Source organism: Montipora foliosa, chromosome 3 (assembly GCF_036669935.1).
Source record: "Montipora foliosa isolate CH-2021 chromosome 3, ASM3666993v2, whole genome shotgun sequence".
Classification (NCBI taxonomy): domain Eukaryota; kingdom Metazoa; phylum Cnidaria; class Anthozoa; order Scleractinia; family Acroporidae; genus Montipora; species Montipora foliosa.
The window spans coordinates 7,423,282-7,440,781 of record NC_090871.1 but is presented as its reverse complement, the minus strand read 5'-3'; the positions used below and the strand labels follow the sequence as shown (position 1 = coordinate 7,440,781).

Below are 17,500 nucleotides of genomic sequence, written 5' to 3'. Positions count from 1 at the left end.
TTTAACAGCTGATGGGCCAAGTGGAACGCCGCAAAATATTCCTGAAAGGTCTTATGCGAAAATGAATAGCTCGGGTTTGGTCTGATTTTACTCACACTAGCCTCTCGAGAAAGAAAACCGAATTCTAGGAATTCGGTTGATTGGCATTTCAACTCATCTCCAGTGAAATAAGCCTGATTATTTAACAGAGCTTCAAGGGCCATCTTTCCCAGTAAACTGAGCTGTTCTGCAAATGCCTCAATGGGATCATTGTTATACAAAGAAACTTCCTTCTTTGCACAATATCTCCTCAAAACACATGAAACAAGTTCGTCATACAACTTGGTTCTGTTTGAAGGGAACTTTCCTTCTGAATCTTCAAAAACAAGGCACAGCAAAGCTGTGTTAAGTGGATTGGTAGTCAATTCCCTCAGCTGTGGACTCCAGTTCAATTTCTCGATCATTTTCTCTGCAAGGCTTGGATTCTCGTGATTGCTGAAATACTTCTCGATGTAGCTGTCAGCATCTTCATTGGTGTAGCCGACAATCTCTAAAAGTGTGTCACAGTATCGCCGTACCTTCTTCGTTCCTGGCTCGTGTCGAGCTGTCAACATTAAATACAAATTGGAGAAAACTCTGCCTTTAATCAAGGGTAGGAAATCCTGCAAGAGATCATGACGTAATTCATCCAATCCATCAAGAACCAATAAGATTTTCGATTGATTACGGCGAATGAACTCGAAGAAGTTTTCCTTCTCCTTCTTGTCTGCATCGAGTGGTAGCAGCTTATCACTGATGTCTTCCTCGATGTCAGCAGTCTTCATGTCACGGCACTTCAGAAGAAGTAGTATCTCTACTTTGGGAAACGAAGCTTCAGGTGGAATTTCCGCCATGGACCAATCATATGCAAGCTTCTGACAGTAAGTGGTTTTACCCATTCCAGGCTGCCCCTCAATCAGCACCACTCTTGGTTTGTCACATTCTTTACGTGGTGCGAAGACATCTGTCATATTTACGATGTTGTCCGTTCGCCTCGCGCGTTCTTTTTTCTTGCTGATGATTTTTAATCTTGTAAAGATGTTGGACAGTTCCAATTGTAGCTCATCCTCGCACCATGGAAACGGACAAAAAACAGCACCTTTGTAGTCTCGTTTGATAAGCTCTACAAGTTTCTCTGGACACGCTAGAAAAACAAATAACCGCGTAATAAAAACACAAGTCCAGTTCCCACAATAAATGAAATAAACACAAAGAGTTTACCCACTTGTTCTATAAGTGGGTACCCAGAAAAAAACAAATTATTCTCACACAAATGAATATCAGGTAAATAAATTTCATGGGCCTAGCTATTACCAACCAAGTAATCTGAATTGGATCTGAACGTACAAAATACTTCGGCCTAGCAAAGATAAACAGGTCCGTCAGTTCGTCCGTTAGCTAACTCAACCACTCTTTACGATGCAACGTATTGAGCAAGCAGAGAAACTGCATCTAATGTGAGGCAGTTGATATTGTAATGCATGATATTCTAACTTTAATTGAGGGTAGTGTCAATGACTTTAAGAGGAGTGTCAATGGATGAAAGAACGAACGAACGAATAAATGAATCTCGATTACCGTCACCCTGAAGAGCACAATGTACTACAAACCGAGACCTAATGCCATACAAACTCATCGCTTAATTCAGTTCTATGCTCTAGAAAATGTACGTAGACACCCCCCCCAAAAATGGAAAGCCTAAACAGAAAAAGCAGACCTTGGCACACATCAAAGAGCGACTACATTCTTATTTTGCTGCAACGTAAGATGAAATTGACAGGAAGTACATACGTCACTGCAAATTTAATCTTCCGTGTACCTTGCCAGAATAAACCACTTGTAGCGTAAAATTGTCACAAACTTACCAGTTGGCATGGGATTGTCTTGACACAACGCAGTTTCATTGGATTTTGTCAAGTCTTCCACTTGTTCTTTAAGTGGGTACCCAGAAAAAAACAAAATTATTCTCACACAAATGAATATCAGGTAAATAAATTTCATGGGCCTAGCTATTACCAACCAAGTCTGAACACAACAAAGATATCCATGATTGTCTTGTGGACTGAAAGACTCAATGTTCAACCTTAACACAATCTAGGGAACAATAAACCTGTCAAGGGGGTAAAATCCCTTCTCCAAGAAGAATAAAATCAATCAATCCAAGAATGGATTGAGCTTGCGTTTCACTGAGTTTTTGTTAATTAAGTTCCTAAGCAACATGAAATGACCTCATCATGTCACACTGGCGTGACATTTTTCAGAGCACTTTTAATTATAATTGCTATTATTTGATTGAATATTAATACATGTAGTAGGCTGTCACAGTATACTCTTTGAGTACTTCAATGAGTTTTCCCCAAATATGGCTCTGAATGGGATGCCAATGTTATGTGGTTGCACAACAATACTACAGACAGTGGTGGCAGAATTTGTGAACTGGCATCTATTAGATCAGACTGCGAAATGTACCAAGGAGGTACCCAGACCAAGGAGAAGAGAGACTCGCCCTAATCTATTTCTTGGTAGGGAAGGGTATGGGTGAGTGTGAGTGGGAAGGGTAAGAACATGGTCTATTTCTCTCACATCATGAAGATCGACATTATAATTCTCTATAAAGATTACAACAGGAAAATCTCATCGAAATAATTACTTTAATCACCTTGAAGAAGATTTACTTTGTCTTCTGTGCTCTGCTTACTGCTCTCAAGTCTCTCTATCTTCTGGTTTACTGCCCCTGTATTGCACGTAAAGTTATAAAATGAAAACATGATAAATAAACGCACACTTGCAACCTATCAAACCACTAACAGTTTTCATATACTGGTTCAAAATTACATTCCCTTTTTTATTTGAAACAATACAACTATCGATGACAGAAACAAAAAAAAACTTTGCCAAGTACAATATTCTTTTGTCTCACTCACCTACACTCCTAGGCCCTTGCATCAGATTAAACAGTTTTGTGTTTCATTTTACACTGCACATAATTGGTTTAGGCCCCTCCCTCACATCCTGGGTATTTGTTTTTAGCTGTTGTGGTTTTTTTTTTTTTTCAATTCTTGTAATGGGGGTGGCAGAGCGGTTTGTTGAGACAGATCATCAGATGTGTGTTGTTTTGGTAGGAGGTTTAGTATGGCAAATTATAATTAATGTAATTATATAATTATATTTACTGGGTTGCCAAACCCAGTCGGAATCTCGGTTTCATTTCGTGGGTTTTTTACTAGGTTGCCTATGGCAATCCAGTAGGAAAATAGGTAGATTTCCGTTTTAGTATTTTTTTCCGTGTCGGTAAAAGTCTTGCCTGTCACTCCCCTGCTAAGTGGTGTCTTTGTGCATAGAGTCTTCTGTGCGTATTTTGTTAGGTTTGAGGGGGCTGGGGTAATGCGTTGCTTGCTCTGCACAATTAACCTGTAATGGCGTCGGAAGTCATTGTAACGCGAATGGCGTTTTAGTACATCTTTAAAGAAAGTATACCCATATGGAGCTCAAGAATGGAACGTCAAGACAGGCGGTGAAACATAATGATCTGGAATCTTAAAAGCGACGAGTAATGGACTTCGACAGCGTGCATCTTTCGCCAGTCGAGCCGAAATCAAAATGAGGTGTACTTTTAATATTTCGCCAAGGTGGTGTTACGTACAACACTGAAACCAAATGGAAATTTCTCTGGTAACTTACGGGTGCAGCAAAGACAGAGAAGGAATCGAACACCACAAGTAGATCAGTGATCTCTGTTGTGTCTCACAGTGTTTACTGAAGTCGCATCACAGGTAACCCAGGCTCACTGTGTGCGTCACGTAGGTATTAAAATATAGAGAACATATGAGGCGAAGTTTAGGTCTGAGAATTTGCTAGAAAATGGTAATAAAAATCGATAAAACTTATCATGTGGTGAGCTGTTGTTGTCTTTAATACGTACACGAAGTTTCGGGGAAAATGGTCCCCGTTCACCTTGCTTCATAATATAGTGACAAGGTAGGAGACGGAAGCCAGCGTCGGGACTCCGATCGACCCAAAACAAGCACGACTTTTTCCGCGAAAATCAAATCCGGTCGCTAAATAAACACGCCAGGTTCGTGGAATAGGAATTTCTCTAAACCATGAATTCACTGAAGCATCTCCTGGTAGCAACGCGGAGCCACCAGACTCCGTAAAACTTGTAAGTTAACCTGCTAAAATGGCGGCCAGAGAGCGTGGTACTCACGAAGTGCCCAATTCAAAATGGCACTGAACTCTGGACGCCTGGTGACGAGTATAATAAGTGTCCCTCGAGGGAGGGGAGTCCCAAATTGCTCAGTGAGTTTTGTTTTTAGCAATTTGGGACTCCCCTCCCTCGAGAGAGACTTATTATACTCGTCACCAGGCGTCCAGAGTTCAGTGCCATTTTGAATTGGGCACTTCGTGAGTACCACGCTTTCTGGCCGCCATTTTAGCAGGTTAACTTACAAGTTTTACGGAGTCTGGTGGCTCCGCGTTGCTACCTGGAGATGCTTCAGTGGATTCATGGTTTAGAGAAATTCCTATTCCACGAACCTGGCGTGTTTATTTAGCGACTGGATTTCATTTTCGCGGAAAAAATCGTGCTTGTTTTGGGTCGATCGGAGTCCCGACGCTGGCTTCCGTCTCCTACCTTGCATACGGTACCCGCGCCCGCAGTGCGCGCGGCAGTCAAAACTGTGCTATCCTGTCAATCATTTGCCCTTTCACCGGTAACAGGGCATTTCGGTTGTGCGTAAATGACATTGTTGTGGATCTATGCCGTGGAAAGGACGCTACCAAAGTGTTTGTTCGCGAAGTCAGCACAACTAAATACATTACTATGGTTTTGCCGTCTTCTTACACTTGATTCGAAAATACCAGCCTGAATTCGTCTTAGAATAGTCAGAAAAAGCACAAATAACAGCCAAAGCACAACAGCTTACGTTCGAATTCTGCTCGCCGACAACCTAAATTTGTTGACAAAAAAAAAATGCCACAAAATGTTTTAAATGGTTTCCTGGCCCTCTATTAAAAGCGTTCACGTGAATTTTAAAAGGGGTATCGGGAAAGAAAAATTGTCAAGCTGATATTTGTTTCGTGTAAACATACATTTTCAAGTAGCAAAAATTTGTATAAGCACTACAAACCTTTTACTGACCATTACTCGAAGGAACTCCCTTTATAAGATGCAAGGAAGCCGCTGATGAATTTTGCACAAAAACCTCGGCCCCTAACACCGGAAAGCCAGACTTGGAAAGTTTTTTAGCGGAAGGCTCACTGCTAAGGAAGAGCTTCTAGAGCTTGCCCTCCCGCAGGTCGCCAGATAGGTGCAAACAAGCTGATTCATGTCCGAAAAGAGTAAGATCTAGAAGGTGCAGTCATATTTTGTTTCTTGTATTGTGCGAAAATTTATTGAAAACTTTTCCCTCACTCCCAAATAAGAACTTGCTGTGTCTTGCAATTCTACAGTGAATTACTATTAGCCCAATACGAGAATTAACATCAAAGAGGCACTCCCAGGGGTTTGGGGGAAGAAGATAACATGGCTTATTTGAACTGGGGAACAGAGGAACAATATCAAAATATTTTAGGGAACAAGGGAAGAAAACCAATATTTAAATTGTAGGGATAAAAAAGCTGGGAACAAGTTTGAAAGTAATTTGAGGAACAAGGAAACGCAAGCAAATATTTAAAGGGAACAAGGACCCCTCTCCCCAGGAGGGCCTCATTAAATATTCTGCCTCTTTCATCCAACAGCTCCAACAATTTTTGAATGACCGACACGAAAAGAAGACTCTCTTAGAGAAATAAATTATTTATAATAACACTTTAGCATGCAAAACAATGCTCAGATGCTTACAAGCACCCTCATGCCCGTGTTTGTAAAAAAGCACCATGAGCTATTCCTTGCAGCTGATTTAGGCATTGTTTCATCTTTCAACATTGGGCAAAACCAAACCTACTCCATTCTCAGGGGGCACTGGGGAAAGAAGCTAAAAGAAAAAACTAGCCTTAATCCAATTCTCCCAAGGCAATCTTTAAAGAAAAAGATTATTGAAGGAACACTTTTGAGTGCCAACCCTAAAATAAGTCTTTTAAAACAAGTGCAAACAATATTAATAGTCTTTAAATTCACAAAATGTCTCATATTCAATTAGATTTGGCTGCAATATTCCTTAAAACTAGGCAGAACTATTTACCATAAAATGTGGAACATTTCCTGCCTATCTAAATATGCCACAAATTAGGGCTCCAAAAAGCAACCAGTTAAGTTTTTACATAAAGATAGTGTCTCTATGGAGATCTGACACAATACCTAAAAATTAAATAATTTGATGCGATCAAGACATTGAATGAACGATATTGACTGTGAGTCCATTGACTCATGACTCATTGACTCATTTAACTCATAAAACATGCATTCTCTGGATGAACAAGCAATAAACAAACTGCAGCAATGTATTTTAGGTCCACAAAGGGAATGAAAAAAAACAATTCCTCATTTGATGTTTCATATATATGCATTTAAATTAATTTTCTATCAACAATTCAAGGGCCTGACTTTTCAGTGTCTATTCACTGGTATTGATTTATGTTTCCATGATAAGTTTGAAAGTGAATCTGGCAACCACAGTGCCCTGTGAAATGGGAAATAACTTTAACATACATGTACCCTTTAAACTTAAACATTTTACAAGGGACACCATTACAACAACAAGCTTTATTACCAAAATAAAGTTAAAGATTACAATAATTTATAAAATATTAATACAAACCAAGGTAATGTTGACTCAGAATAACTAAAAAGCTAATCGAGCTGAGAAAAACTAAGTAGTGTTTAATATAGGAGGTAGGTTGGCACTAGAGCTTGAGTAAGTAAATTAATTAGTCAAAAAAAGAGAAGAAAGAGAAAACGGATAAATAAATAAGTAAATAAAAATAAAGAAATAAATTCCAGTTGAAAACTCATGAGCAGTAAGACTGTAAGATGTTTAACTTGACTTTGTTTTTAAACGTTTTGAGGGAGAGGTGTTTAATACTTTCTTCAAGGTGATTCCAAACTTTTACAGCTGCAAAGCGAATGTTGAATTTACCATAGTTTGTTTTGATGGCATTGATATAATAGGTTGATTTAGGGTTGATATAATAGGTTGTTGATGCCCTGCAAAGAAGAAAGAATAAATTGAAAGGAGAGTTGGTCCGGAGTTTATCCACAATGGACAGTTCATGGCTGCATTCACCAATGTAGAGAACAAACACATCAAGTTTCTTCTCAAGCAACCAAGTGTTCAAGGAGCTATTCAATTTCCAAAGAACACTATGGTAGTGTACCAGTACCTGGGTGAATTCGGGTACCTGGCCTGAAAATGAAACTTGTGGAGCCAAACAACTTGTTGATCTTAGTACTTAAACTGGGTAGATAATTATGTCTACAAGTATTGTCTATTCAACCAACAGTTTCTCCTAATTTTGTGTACCATTCACTTGTTGGCCATGTTTCCTTAACAAAAAATCGCTAATTCAAGTACAGATTCAACTACAGATTCAAGTCCTTTCAAATCATCAAAGTTACTCTGCGCCACAAGGAACAAACGAAAAAATACAAGCACTGAAGAACAAACTGCTCAAGAATGCACGACTCCTTTTGAAACAGCAGAACAGGATCCTTGAGCCACTAAAAAAGTGCTGCATGCTACGTAGATGTTTGCAGAACGATCGCAAGTTGTAATCATTGAAAAAAAACTCCACTCCAGATCTGATAGACGATGATCGTGCAAGACTCGCCAAGCACGTGGAACACCCAACAGGATTATTCGGTGTTTGGCACAGCAGATGAACGAAAAATTGTTCCCCTCACTATTAAGTTCCAACCCGATAAGACCAATCTTGCCCAAATACAACAACAATTTCGAATTCGGCAGCAGGCAAGCTCATCACAAGCCATCGAAGTTGACATAAAGCAGCATAGCGCTTCACCTGAAGTTCGATCATGGTGGACACAAACAAGGGGTGAAAGAACTTCCTGAGGTCAGACGATCAAATGTGATTGACCCAACACTCGTTAGAGCGGCTCAGTTATCCGACATCAAAGTGCTGAACAAACCAAGGGATTTCGTCGTAAAAATGTTCACTCAGCAACGTCTTCTTCTTCTTCTACTGAATAAAGTTTAAAAGCGATCCTGGTTGTTAATCACATGCTAGCCCAATCCATAAACTGGATAAAGAGGATTGGCAAATTGATTGTCAGAACAAATTATGCGTCATTTCTGTCTCGCTGAGTTCAAAGAAGCGACGGTCAAGAGAGTCACAAGGGAAGGCTGAGCGAATGTCCACAGATCTAACCAATCAGAATGTAAACAATTGGCGTGACATCGGATAGCACAGTTTTTCCCGCTCGCTGAATTCTGATTGGTCAGTTTAAATTTCAGTAGCTCTCGCCGTATGCAAGGACCTTGTCACTATATTATGAAGCAAGGTGAACGGGGACCATTTTCCCCGAAACTTCGTGTACGTATTAAAGACAACAACAGCTCACGACATGGTAAGTTTTATCGATTTTTATTGCCATTTTCTAGCAAATTTTCAGACCTAAACTTCGCCTCATATGTTCTCTATATTTTAATACCTACGTGACGCACACAGTGAGCCTGGGTTACCTGTGGTCGCACCTATTTAAAGTTTGCCTGTTTGTCTGGCAAGTAACATTCATTTTGTACTCAACTCTGCAAAGGTTAAAAAAAGTTGGAAATGTGACAGTGAAAAATTATTTGAATGAAAGCTTGTTGTCTCTTTTGTGCTTTATTATGTACGGTCAAGGTTCTTTCGAAAAGGGTTTGATGTGAACTGTCAGAAATTTATTTAATTGCATATGCTTTGTGATTGTGTGTTTCGCTTGCACGCACGCAACTGAAATAGGAAGGGTTTCTTGCCTCTTATAGCAAATATGTTGCTTGTTTCGATAAATGTTTCGCTAGAAAATATTTCTGTGAAATTTCCAGCTTTTGTAAATTTATCATGTTGTGTAATTTTCAAGCTTAGCAAATTTGCATACATGTGTTGAAATGTGATACGGGGAGAATTTTTGTGGTAATGCATAAGTCACGAAAATAAACAGGTCTGTTGAAAGCGTGCTTGAGTTTCAACAAAATGAGCCCCAAAATCAGTGAAAAATTGTGACGCAGAAGAATAATAAAGTAGCTGCCATTTCCAAAATGATGGAATTACCTGGTGATAAATAACGTCGAACGCGTCCTGGAGAGTAAATTTTGACTTTTCATAAACAAGAGTTGTGCGATTGTGATCTTTGTTTTGACTTCGCTCATTTCATTGTCAAACTTTATAACACTTGACAGAAAAAGAAACTTACAAAAACCCGGTATCTTGCCATCATTTGACACAGATGCTTCACTGTTTGGCGAATAAACATGCCGCGGTAACTTAATCACGGCGCCCGCTGAATTCCGGCCATGTCACTTTCGATTTGGCGATTTATTTGAACGTAGCAAAAATCTCCCAAAATGTTTGTCGCTGATCGTAACTTTTTATATTCTATATTCACGGTTCAAAATTAATGTTGTTTTCATGTCGTAAATATGTTATTCTCGATCGACCGTCCTGGAGACTTCCTTCTGCTCTTTCTAAAAACTGTGTTTCAATATTTATTTACTTTTGCATCAATATTTGTTTTTGCATAAAGCAAGCTAACAAAATCTGTACCTTGCTGAGTTCGCATTTGTTAGCGTTAATAGTATTTTCGGTCCGATGCTTCTGTTTTATGAGGGGTATATTATTTTGGTCTCCCATCCAAACACTAACCCCGCCCAACAGGGATTAACTTCAGTGAACTTCGGTATTACAGAGCTGTCAGATGGCTCAGAAGGCACGCTTAAACTTGTGGTGAAAAGAAGTTTATCAACATGTCAGCCCAGAAGCCAATGTTTCTCACTTCCCATTTATTTTCTTCAATCTTTCTGGGTTCAGTACTTTGCTAGTAACCACATGTCTTCTCAGACTATTTACCCAAAACTTCTACCATGGCACTACAATGATAGGCAATACCAAAACAATATCGTGCACTGTTAGAGCTACATATTACGGAAGGACAGATCTGTTCTGTCGTACGAACGTGTTAGGACCTGTGAGCCAAAGGGCCTCGTCTGGTATAACTTCTTAATGACCCCCCAACTTGAAAAAAATTGTCTGGGACGGTGCACGTACCACAGGCAACCCAGTGTACCCTCACGGAGGGTCTAGTTTAAGAAACAGCACCACACTTTTTAAATTTAAAAACATGTTTCGACAGAACTTCTGCCATCTTCAGTTTAAATTACAAAGTACAGAGTTGAATATATAGTGTGAACCAAAATGCTAATTAGCTGTAAGGACACATGACAATGTAAAAGATTACAAAGAAAGTTTTAAAGTAACATGATAAAGTTGATGATTAAGTGTAGGTTTCTCCCATTGAATGTGAATGGCTTCTTTTATCTTAAGCTGGAAGGTGGTAGAAGCGTGATCTAGGATGCTAAAACAATCATTAGAGCACAAAGTGCGGCAATGCTCAGAATTCTGTAGATGTTTGAAGACGTGCAAGGTCCTATCACTGAAAGTGTGCTCACGTACGCGCGTGGAAAAATGCCGGGTAGTTTCGCCGACATAGCAGGCACTACAGCCCGCCCACAAAAACTTGTATACCACACCCGCACAGAGCCCACAAGGGACAGGATCCTTCACGCTGAACATGTTGCCGATTTTAAATGATGAGAAAACTAACTTAATATCAATATTATTACAATAACGTTTAGCAAAAAGGCGAACCTTTTTCTGCGTGATAAAAGAAAAAGGACCAAAATAAGGTAATATAAAGTAAAAGGTACGTATAGTGTCAGAGACGGAAGCCGGGGGATTAATTAGTATGTTCATACTAGTACACATCATGGCTCTGCATGCAGAATTTTGATGAGTTGTCAGTTAATTAGTTAATTACATTGGATCAATTTACCATAAGTTCCTAGCTCCATCCATCGCTTTCTCCAACATTTATTAATTATTCCATACATACATTGTAAACCCCACTAACAGTCTCCTCTTTACAATGGCCACTTTTTTCTGTTACAGCGGACAGTCCATACATTTACTTGATTTATGTTAAACTCTCTACAATGGCCACCTCTTCACAATGGCAATGGCCACTGAAGGACATCCCAACAACTGTCAGAGAAGAACCACTCAGCAACAGCCAGTTAATCAAGGGTTGATGAGTGGTGCCCATAACCCAGTTTTTATTGCCAAAGGTCATGATACTTGATCTGTACAGCACATTGTTGGTCTGTTTCTGTTTGGTTTCTGTTTTGTTGATATAATTATTTTGATTTTGTTGCATATTTATGTACTAAAGTAAGCATTTTTTAAAAAAGAAAAATGAACAAACCCTGAAAAAAACATGACGGTGTTATATTACACCCCTACATCCCCATAATGGCCACCTCTGTACAGTAGCCACTTTCTTCTGTACCCAAGTAGGCTGTTGTGGAGAGGTTTGACTGTAAAACAATTCATTACTTAAGATGTACTGGTACCTTCAAAATGATCCATTCTGTCTTCAAGTAATCCACTGCGATGCTCTAAGGTCCGCTGCCCAGTCTCCAGTAATTGCACCCTCTGTTCCACCTCTTCCAGAGCTGTTGCAACATTTTTCAGTTCATGTTGGACTTTTCTCCTCTCTTCCTCAAATTCTACAGACATGTTCCTCACGTCATCTTGCAGTGACTGAAGTCCTTGTTGAACCAGTTGTAACAACACTGGGTCTATGGGAGAATTCATGCAAAGATGTGTTCCTGCCAACCAAACAAAACTAGAACTGATCAGTGGCAATAATATTATAACCACCAGATAAGTAGCAATTTAGTAAGAAAGCTATCTGGTAAAGGTTGTAAGTTGATCATTAATACAGTTACAATGTCAGACCTTTGTTTTCTGACATTAGATATGTACCGTATTTACCCGTGTATAAGTCGACCTTTTATGGCCTCAAAAGAAGCTCCAAAAATCGCCCTCGACTTATACACGGGTCAAAGATTTAGAGCCAAGTTCCAGCTGAATAATTTATTCAAAATTAACATAATAATGTTGTCTTGGGCATAACGAACGCAGTGGACAAAAGACTTCAAAATCAATGTAAGCAATTCCAGTTGAAAAGAAAAAGGATTTGTCCAACTCTAAATGTTGAAGATACTCAAAAGCACAAATCTGAAATAGACACTAGAATTTTTCGTTTTCTAAAGGCGGAAAGCTCTAAGGGCCGGGACACACTAGGCGATAAGTCGCTGCGACAACAAGTCGCCACAACAAATCGCCTTGTGTGCCACAGTTAATTTCATGAAAATCATTGTCGCTGTGGCAGAATTTTGTCGCCGCGATAGCAGGAAAGCAGCGTTGTCGCATTGTGTGTACACTTCTGGCAACAAGTCGCTGCGACAAAATATAAATGAACCAATGAGAGAGCGTCATGTGGTCAGCCATATTGAATTAGAAAACTAGTTCACATTCCCCCTCATACGAGATCACTGTGTGTGCTCCGAACAGGCGTCATGTTGCAGCGACTTGTTTTGCAAGTAGTACACATGGAGCAACTTGTCGCAGAGACATGCCGCTGCGACTTGTCGCCTAGTGTGTCCCGGCCTTAAAAGGCATTTCTCTTTCTTCAAATAAAATGCGATCGTTCAACGGCTTAGTAACCTGGCGCAATACCCAATGCATCGTCACTCGTGTTGCCTGAAAATGCTGGTTGGTAATGATTGTTTTATTCTTTATACAAACCTAGCTGATTTAAATGCTTTTGCAAACTTCGGATCGTTTGGTTTATGAGTTTTGTTTTGTTTTTCATGTGAGAAATTATAAGTCAAGGACCAATTAAACCTAGCACATTTCGCATTTCAAAGAAATCGCTAAATTTTTTAACAAGACGGAACATTGGGTGAACAGGTGGTCGAAAAGAGAGTGCTTCAAAGACAAACCAAGAAGCAGACGACCACTTGTTTTAACCAATTGTGCTTGAAAATCAATTGAGAGAGGGAAGTACAAACGGGACAATTCAAAAAGGAAGACTGCCAAGAATCTTCAGCAGAAAAATATCGAAGTTTCAAGCATAACGGTGTGGAGATACAGGGCTAAAAAAGGAGCAAAAAGCAAAGTAAAGCTCGTTTGAGATTCGCCAAGAAATACGCAAAGCTCACAGCAGAAGATTTGGACAATTTTTTAGTTACAGATGAGTTTCCTAAATATCTTTCCCGTACCCTAATCTAAAAAACCATATCATATGGGGCTCCCAGGAATGTAATGTTTCTCCAGCTTTCCACGTGAAGCAAAGTGCAAAGGTGATGGTGCAGGATGGCATGACAGGTCGTGGGCTCACAAAGTTACAAATGCTACCCACTGGCCAATCCTTAACTTCTGAGTACTAAATCAACCAAATCCTTGAGAGAGAAGTGAAACTGTTAACATCAAGGCATCAGGTGACAGGTGGCCCAATAGAAAAGAAGTAGTTTAGCTCAAAGAAAGAGATGACATTCATTCAGGATGGAGCAACTGCTCACACTTCTATGGTAACTCAGACATTGTGTCAAAAGAATTTGCCAATGATGAGCCCATGGGTATTTTTGAAGAAACTGAAGGTGCGACGATTACCGCTGAAGAAATCAAGATCTTAAGATTAAAGCGAAGATTTCAAAAATACGCATAATAAGATGGAATACTGATCAACATTAAGACATAAAGTAAAAAGAATAAAATGCATACAGAGTATAACCAGAAAAATATCCTTCATCTCTTCTCATCCTCGACCAATTGGCCACTACAAGGCCACAAATTAAAAAAAATTTAAAGTCAAAATACACATGGTGTATCACAAATTCTTTTATAAACAAGAAAACGCCAACTGCCTGTGCAGTAGAATGTTCACAGCCCTCTATTTTCTCGTAGTTTTATTCAAACATTGAACACACGGATAGAATCGCAAGAGTCCTGGACTCCAGCGCAAAACAGGAGCATTGAAAAATAGAGAGGCTGTGAACAGTCTACCTGTGCAGTTGCAAAGGTTTTAGAAACAGAAACCCAAGAACAACAGAATGGCCAGCTGCAAGTAGAGGACCACTTGGAATGATAACATGGCAAACATCTCGAAAATGAAGAGACTGAAATTTGTTGCCGCAGAGAAAGAATTGCGAGGAAACGCACATTTTATGACATGGTGTACTACTGAAGCAGCAGTAGCCTTATCAGTCCTTCTTCAAACAGGATTGCTGTTCCAGCTTCAAACTTGGGGGGTTGTATAAAAGAAAACTTGAAAAGAAACTAAAGGACATAAATAACATCCACACTGACCAAACAGAACAATCTCGCCAAGAAATCCAAACAACCTTTAATTTCCCTTGTTAATATTGTTTTAGCAGTAATTTATTTTGCTTTTTGCAATTTTATACAGTTATTTAGGCGGAGAGATAACTTTTCAGCTGTGAATTACACCAATTACACTGTCAGGCAATGATTTCAATCTACAAAATGAAGATCTGCTTAAAAAAATCGAAGATTTGCAAAAGAAATGTGACGAAAGCTCGGAATACCCATAGAGAGGCTCAAGGATCGCTGGTCAGTGAACTCGTCTGATCTCACTCCCATTGAGAACATCTGGAGTATAATTGACAAGACAACGTACAAAGATCCATCCCCCAAAACGATGAAAGAGCTGAAAAGTTAACTACAGTTTGTATGGAAAAATGGGACTATTGAAACGGTAAAGGAACTCGCACATTCTATGCCTAGGCGCTTAGAAAATGTCACTAAAATAGAGGCAGGCATTCTGGTTGCTAATAATTTGAATGATCGAATGAAAAATAAGAAAAAACAATAGACCTAATTTTTAAAGAGGTAGACATTTAAATAAATAATGAAAAGTTATGATCATGAAGAAAACAAATCAGAACAAACTTTGAAACACCCTGCACATTACCTTTAGTTTCCCAGTCTTTTAATTCTCCAAGAAGTTTTCCTTCATCTGCAGCTGGTAGAGCCATGGCTCTCACTAGGTGTTCCATGTCAATAAAACTTTGTTGATACTTGACTTGATCCCATTTGCTGAAGACAGGGTGTGCCCAGTCATTCCTCCCCATTCTGACATCACCTGCAGCCGTTTGTACAGGTGCCGAGAATACAGGCACCACACCAAGTAATGTCAACACAGCTGAAGCATCACATTGCTCATCAAAGGCAGCGAAGTGGGCCATGTAGTTCTCAACATACAACCTGGCAAAGTCAACATGAGACATCACTCGGCAGTCAAACAGAGAATAATTGAAGTTTCCACGATATCTGGGATGAACATTATTTCCATTGATGTTCTCATATTTCAAAAATTTTCTAGGTGGCCACCGTTGAAGACGTCCAGATGTACTCTGTCCATGAATATTGTGGCTAGCCTTCAGGTTGTTGTATTCAGTGTTGATGCCTTGTTCCACAAATGGACGTATCTGTGGTATGAGGGTGTTGTTGAGTGCTATTCCGGCCACAAGCCATCGTTTCTGATTTTCAGTCAAACCAAGATGGCTTGACCTAAACGTATAATGTTGCACATTAGCCAGGGGATTACAATATTCCCAAAAGATGGCAGTTTGTCAATAATTTATTGCCATGCTGGTTGGAAAGATACCTGATCGCTTTCCAAGTAATTTCAAATGCAAATTACTTAACACTCTTTAGGGAGAGTCATTCAAACAAAGCTTAATTTAATTAGACTTGGTTCATTTGGCTAATCAAGGTTCAGAGGTGTCTTGGAGTCCTTTGTCTGCTGGTTACCCTTCTAGGAGGGTTACCTTCTGACCTTGTAGCGCAGTCGGTAGAGCAGCGGTGATCTAACCCGAAGGTTGTGAGTTCAATTCCCACCCTGGTCAGAGTTTTTCTCTGTCCTTGTCTGGGCCCATTTCCATCAGTAGGGCTAACGCTCACATGGTTCATATGGGATAGAAATCTAGCACTTCACATTACACTCTATTCAGTTACCTCTGTTTAAAATATAAGTGCTACACGGCCAACGTTTGTACAAACGTAACCTTTCCTTGTACTTGTACATGTTCTTTGCCGTGACTTTAACATCTTCAGTTCCCAAGGCCTGCTCCCGTCTGACCTTGTAGCTCAGTCGGTAGAGCGGCGGAGATCTAACCCGAAGGTCGTGGGTTCAATTCCCACCCAGGTCAGAGTTTTTCTCTGTCCTTGTGTGGGCCCAGTTCCATAAGTAGGGCTAACGCTCACATGGTTCATATGGGATAGAATTCTAGCACTTCACATTACACTCTTTTCAGTTACCTTCCTCTCTGTTTTTCCCGGTTTTCTTTACAGGCAATTTAGGATTAGCCTGGGAGGAAGCTGGGTAACCTGATTTTGCTTGTTAGCATTGTTCTTCAAGATTTCTTAAGCCATTTAAAAGTTCCTTACAAGGCAGGGTTACCCTCCTAGGAGGGTCAAATTTAGGGTTATCACACAACTGTCACATTCCCGCCAAGTCTAACCATGGCTTCTCGCATTTATAAACCTGGAGAATTACTTCGGAGAACTATCAGGGCTTGAAATCGAAATTCAGTGGTCGCCAATGCGACCAAAAAATTGAGTGCTGGCGACTAGATTTTCAGCATTGGTTGCCATCTGGCAAATCACGTTTTGTCTGATAACACAGGATAAACAGTAAACAACTTTTGTATTTGAATCCTTATATGATGAAATCGTTCGGAACTGGTTGCTAGAACACGATTCACCTTTCTTTCTCCATTAAAATAATGTATAAGTACTACAAGAAAATCGGTTTCTCACATTGTTAATTAATAGCACAAATGTACTTCGATACTTCGATCACCGCGTTTACTAGGCGCCATATTGTTTCAGCGGCTTCATGGGATCGTTGCCGCACTTAAACACCGTATGCTTCTTGCCGGTTACATGAATTTTGCGCCAGGAATACAAAGATTCAGCAAGAAGGTTAATTGAAAATTTAAATCCATCGTCAGTTGTGAATGGTTTAACGTAGATTTAGCCATATTACCGAAGGACCTCATCGGAATTAGCTTGATATTGATGATATATTGATAATGAACCTGGACATCGCATAATGAGTTTGAAATTTGCATGGAACCTTCAAAAAGAAACCTGTACCCTTAACGTAAAGTGGGTTAGAGAACTTGTCCCCTCTGTTAGAAAGCGAACACCTGCAAAATTCACTGGACAAGGTGATTAATAAATGGAGATAAACAGTGGTAGAAAAGTACGTTAAGAAACCAAGTTCCTCTGATTCTAGAGGAGAAGGCACTGAATTGGGTGGTATTGAACTGCAGGGTCCAGTTAATTTTTTCCAAGTGGGGGGTCATTAAGACCATTTGAGGGTCACCCATATGTCGCGCCAGCAGAGGCCCTTTGGCTCACACGTTCACACCTTTAATTATTTTGCAATATCCTGTCC

At 39.8% G+C, this 17,500-nt stretch overlaps 1 protein-coding gene across 2 annotated transcripts in view; it reads right to left on the bottom strand.

Moving 5' to 3' along the window:
- LOC137996634 (protein NLRC3-like) overlaps positions 1-17,500 on the bottom strand; it is a 66,339-nt gene that overhangs the window by 1,600 nt on the left and 47,239 nt on the right. For both annotated transcript variants that reach the window (XM_068842140.1, XM_068842141.1), the window contains 5 exons: positions 15,008-15,606; positions 11,580-11,837; positions 2,678-2,752; positions 1,884-1,949; positions 1-1,162 (listed from right to left, as the gene is read on the bottom strand). The exon at positions 1-1,162 is cut by the window's left edge and continues 1,600 nt beyond it. In XM_068842140.1, the coding sequence (XP_068698241.1) occupies positions 1-1,162; positions 1,884-1,949; positions 2,678-2,752; positions 11,580-11,837; positions 15,008-15,606 (2,160 nt within the window). The remainder of the gene's footprint in view (positions 1,163-1,883; positions 1,950-2,677; positions 2,753-11,579; positions 11,838-15,007; positions 15,607-17,500) is intronic.